Source organism: Herpailurus yagouaroundi, unplaced genomic scaffold (assembly GCF_014898765.1).
Source record: "Herpailurus yagouaroundi ecotype Mexico unplaced genomic scaffold, PumYag 65530, whole genome shotgun sequence".
NCBI classification, from domain to species: Eukaryota; Metazoa; Chordata; class Mammalia; order Carnivora; family Felidae; genus Herpailurus; species Herpailurus yagouaroundi.
The window spans coordinates 398-4,557 of NW_024418711.1; the positions used below are offsets into that span (position 1 = coordinate 398).

Below are 4,160 nucleotides of genomic sequence, written 5' to 3' on the forward strand. Positions count from 1 at the left end.
CTCGGCTCCCAGCCCGCCGCCCCCTCGGATTCCTGGCGCGGCGGGGGCCGGAGGAGGGGGCCCCGGACACACACACACACCCCACACGCAGCGCGCGCCAATGAGCCCCGGCCAGGCGCAGGGGGCGGGGTTTTCCCAGGCTCGAGCACAGCAGCTGCTATTTACCTTCTTGGCTTCTCCCGGGGACCGAGAACCAGCCCCCGCGCTCCGCCGCCCGCCGCCGCCCCCCGCCTCCCTGCCCCCGGGGCGCGCGCACACACACTCACACACGCACGCACACACACATCCTCCCGGCCCGGCCGCAGCCGCGGCGGCAATAAAACATCCTGGCACGTGCTCCGGCTCCAGGCGCGCCCTCGCCGGCCGGCTGATGTCAAACTGCATCTCGGCTGGTGTAGCTCTTAAAGGGCCCGCGCGCGCCGGGTGGCGAGGCTGCCCCGGCCGCCCGCGGGCGAGAAGGAGGGGAGAAGCTGCCGCCCGGCCCGCCACCTCAACGTGCTGAGAGTCTGTGGGTGGAAAGGAAAAGGGTGGCGAGGGCGCGCGCGCGTCCCTGAGGCCTTGCCATCAAAGCCCCCTTGTTCATCTTTCATTTGAAATTCCATTTCCTTTCTGCCCAGTTGGAAATTATTCTGATTGTTTCCTGGGGAAGCGCGGGATCCAAGGCCCCAACTGCAGAAGAGGAATGAGGGGCGGGGGTGGGGTGGGGGATTAAAAAAAGAACACCTTGCTCTGAAAAATCGCAAGTGTAAGGTAGGCATTTTTTTCCTTATTCTGCATGCGAAAGGTTTTTGTGTGTGTGGGGGGGGGGGGGGGTTTTGCCCTTTTTCTGCATGATCGATTTTCATTATCTTCCTTACCCTAATGTATAGAGTCTGAGCGGGAAATCACTTAGATGTATCGGTAACTCACGCCCTTGCACAGTTCTCCTCTTTTATCCCTGTCCTTCTAAATCTTTTTTTTAGAATATATTTCAAATGAACTTATTAGTATCAAAGCAGCTCTATTACACACGTGAAAGGAAATAAAGAGCAAAGACGCTGGCCCCAAAAGAAATAAACTAGACTGGAGCAAAACCTGCGGAAAAATCCCCTGTAAAGCAAAGCCCAGCAGGGAGAATAGCAAAGGGTTAAAATCCTTTTGATTGACGTTGTAGCCTCCGGTGCCCCGGGCTCAGGCGCGCGCCATTGGCCGCCAGGCACAAGGCCTGGCGGCCAATGGGGGGGCGCGGTCCACGAGCGGTGCCGCGTGTCTCCTCCTCCCATTGGCTGAAAGTTACTGTGGGAAAGAAAGTTTGGGAAGTTTCACACGAGCCGTTCGCGTGCAGTCCCAGATATATATAGAGGCCGCCAGGGCCTGGGGATCACACAGGATCCGGAGCTGGTGCAGATAACAGTGGAATCCCCCGTCTACCTCTCTCCTTGGTCCTGGAATAGCGCTACCGGTCACCAAGTAGCCATAAGATATTATAATAAACCCTCAGCACTTGCTCAGTAGTTTTGTGAAAGTCTCCAGTGAAAGGGACATAAACAAAACAATTTTTTGTGTGAAGGACTCCAAAAATAAAATTCTCTAGGGATTAAAAAAAAAAAAAAAGCAACAGAAAATGCCAGCAGATATAATGGAGAAAAATTCCTCGTCCCCGGTGGCTGCTACCCCAGCCAGTGTCAACACGACACCGGATAAACCAAAGACAGCATCTGAGCACAGAAAGGTAAGGGCAGTACCACTATCTCTCTGCAGCCCTAAGAAATTAAGTCGGGGTTGGGGGGCTCCTTTCTTCCTTTAAACTCCGGGGTGAAATGGCAGATCCCATGGGAACTCAGGGCTCTATTTTTATTTCTTTCCAGTCATCCAAGCCTATCATGGAGAAAAGACGACGAGCAAGAATAAATGAAAGTCTGAGCCAGCTGAAAACACTGATTTTGGATGCTCTTAAGAAAGATGTAAGTGGGCAATGCTGCTTTTTTTTTTTTTTTTAATTGAAACAAAATACTATTTCTTAGATACTCAACGTGAAACCCCCTCGCTGACGGGATCGTCCTCGCTGGCACTGCATTCCCTGAGGCGGGAGGGCCGGGCCCCTCCCGGGTCTAGGGATGTCGGCGCCGGGGCCGGGGGGCGGAGGGGGGGGGGGGGTGTGTGGGAAGGAACCACAGCACACCGAGGCGGCTGGCGGGGCTCTCACTTCACTGCCTTGCCTCTTCTGTGCAGAGCTCGCGACATTCCAAGCTGGAGAAGGCGGACATTCTGGAAATGACAGTGAAGCACCTCCGGAACCTGCAGCGGGCGCAGATGACGGGTGAGGGCGGCTTGCCGCGAGTCCCCCTCTGCGGGCGTCCCTTTCGCCCCGCGGTGATTTCTTCCAGACTTCCGCCCGTGGTTGTGAGAGGCATTCAGCTACATTTTACTGCCTTGGCTCACTCTTGCGTTCCCACGGTCTGGGGCTTATTTATAGCCACAACTCCAAGTTGTTACTGTTCCGGAAAGGGAGGGAGGGAGGTTGTAGCGGCGAGGGTGGCGGGCAGCTTGGCAGTGGGGGAGGCTGGTGCCGACGAAAAGACTCAGAACCGTGGCGGGTCTGGGGGTCATCTGGTTTAGCACTCCCCGCTTTCCTATTACAGAAGGGGAAATGAGGCCCGGTTGGCGGGGCCGGGGTGGGGGGGGAGGTGGTGGTGGAGGGCATTGCCCAAGGTCACATCGCGCGCACGGAGGACAAGGGGAAGATATGAGGCTGTATGGGTTAAAATGGAGCGACCAGGAATGGAGAGGCACCGCCTCGGTTTCGGTCGCCAAGCTGGTGTGGAGAGGTGGACGATTTTTCTAAACAACCTCCCTCTAGCCGGGGGCAGTTCCGCGGGCGGGTGGTCAGGGAGGAGCACTGCGGGGACCTCCCAGGGCGGAGGCGGTGGCCTCGGGGCCAGGGCCATTGGGTGACCCGTCTGTCTCCTTCTGGCCCGCAGCCGCGCTAAGCACAGACCCGAGCGTGCTGGGGAAGTACCGCGCCGGCTTCAGCGAGTGCATGAACGAGGTGACCCGCTTCCTGTCCACGTGCGAGGGCGTTAACACTGAGGTGCGCACCCGGTTGCTCGGCCACCTGGCCAACTGCATGACCCAGATCAACGCCATGACCTACCCCGGGCAGCCGCACCCCGCCTTGCAGGCGCCGCCGCCGCCCCCGCCGGGATCCGGCGGTCCGCAGCACGCGCCGTTCGCGCCGCCACCGCCGCTCGTGCCCATCCCCGGGGGCGCGGCGCCCCCTCCCGGCGGCGCGCCCTGCAAGCTGGGCAGCCCGGCTGGAGAGGCGGCTAAGGTGTTCGGCGGCTTCCAGGTGGTGCCGGCTCCGGACGGCCAGTTTGCCTTCCTCATCCCCAACGGGGCCTTCGCTCACAGCGGCCCCGTCATCCCAGTCTACACCAGCAGCAGTGGGACCTCCGTGGGCCCGAACGCAGTGTCGCCTTCCAGCGGCCCCTCGCTCACGGCAGACTCCATGTGGAGGCCGTGGCGGAACTGAGGGGCTCAGGTCACCCCTCCACCGAAACTCCCAACCCACCTCTCTTCCCTCGGGATATACAACAGGAACTTGGACACTGGGAGAGAAGAGGACTTTTGTGATTAAGTGGTTACTTTGGTTTTTTTTAATTTCTAAAAAGTTACTTTTTTGTAGAGAGCTGTATTAAGTGACTGACCATGCACTATATTTGTATATATTTTATATGTTCATATTGGATTGCGCCTTTGTATTATAAAAGTTCAGATGACATTTCGTTTTTTACACGAGATTTCTTTTTTATGTGATGCCAAAGATGTTTGAAAATGCTCTTAAAATATCTTCCTTTTGGGAAGTTTATTTGAGAAAATATAATAAAAGAAAAAAGCGTGAAGGCTTTTATGTCTTAGAACTGATTATTTCAGAATATGTGTAAAAAAAAAAAAAAGGTTCTTGGCAGAATTTGGATTACGCGCAACCTGAGAATTCAGTCATTGGCCCTTTTGTTTTTAAAAGAACATTTTTAACAATCCATCAAGCCTTACCAACCCTCCACGAACTAAATTCCACTAAATTTGCAAGAACTCCTCTATTATGGCTACTCTAATCAATTTGTGGTCAATCTCCTCAAGGATTTCAGAATTTTTTTAGTTGCAGTTCAGTCCCGGTTCTC

General features: G+C 55.6%; 1 protein-coding gene across 1 annotated transcript; it reads left to right on the forward strand.

The window, feature by feature from the left end:
- Positions 1–1,305: 1,305 nt before the first annotated feature.
- HES1 (hes family bHLH transcription factor 1) lies at positions 1,306–3,889 on the forward strand. Its single transcript, XM_040466740.1, has 4 exons — positions 1,306–1,711; positions 1,848–1,943; positions 2,212–2,299; positions 2,961–3,889. Exons 1-4 carry the CDS (start codon positions 1,604–1,606, stop codon positions 3,509–3,511), a joined length of 843 nt encoding a protein of 280 aa, XP_040322674.1. The 5' UTR covers positions 1,306–1,603; the 3' UTR covers positions 3,512–3,889.
- Positions 3,890–4,160: the final 271 nt, after the last annotated feature.

Excerpts from the sequence above, each read along its gene's own strand:
- HES1 (XM_040466740.1), top strand. The coding sequence starts at position 1,604 with ATGCCAGCAGATATAATGGAGAAAAATTCCTCGTCCCCGGTGGCTGCT. Across the intron at positions 1,712-1,847 it reads CAGCATCTGAGCACAGAAAG|TCATCCAAGCCTATCATGGA; the intron begins GTAAGGGCAGTA and ends ATTTCTTTCCAG. Across the intron at positions 1,944-2,211 it reads TGGATGCTCTTAAGAAAGAT|AGCTCGCGACATTCCAAGCT; the intron begins GTAAGTGGGCAA and ends TCTTCTGTGCAG.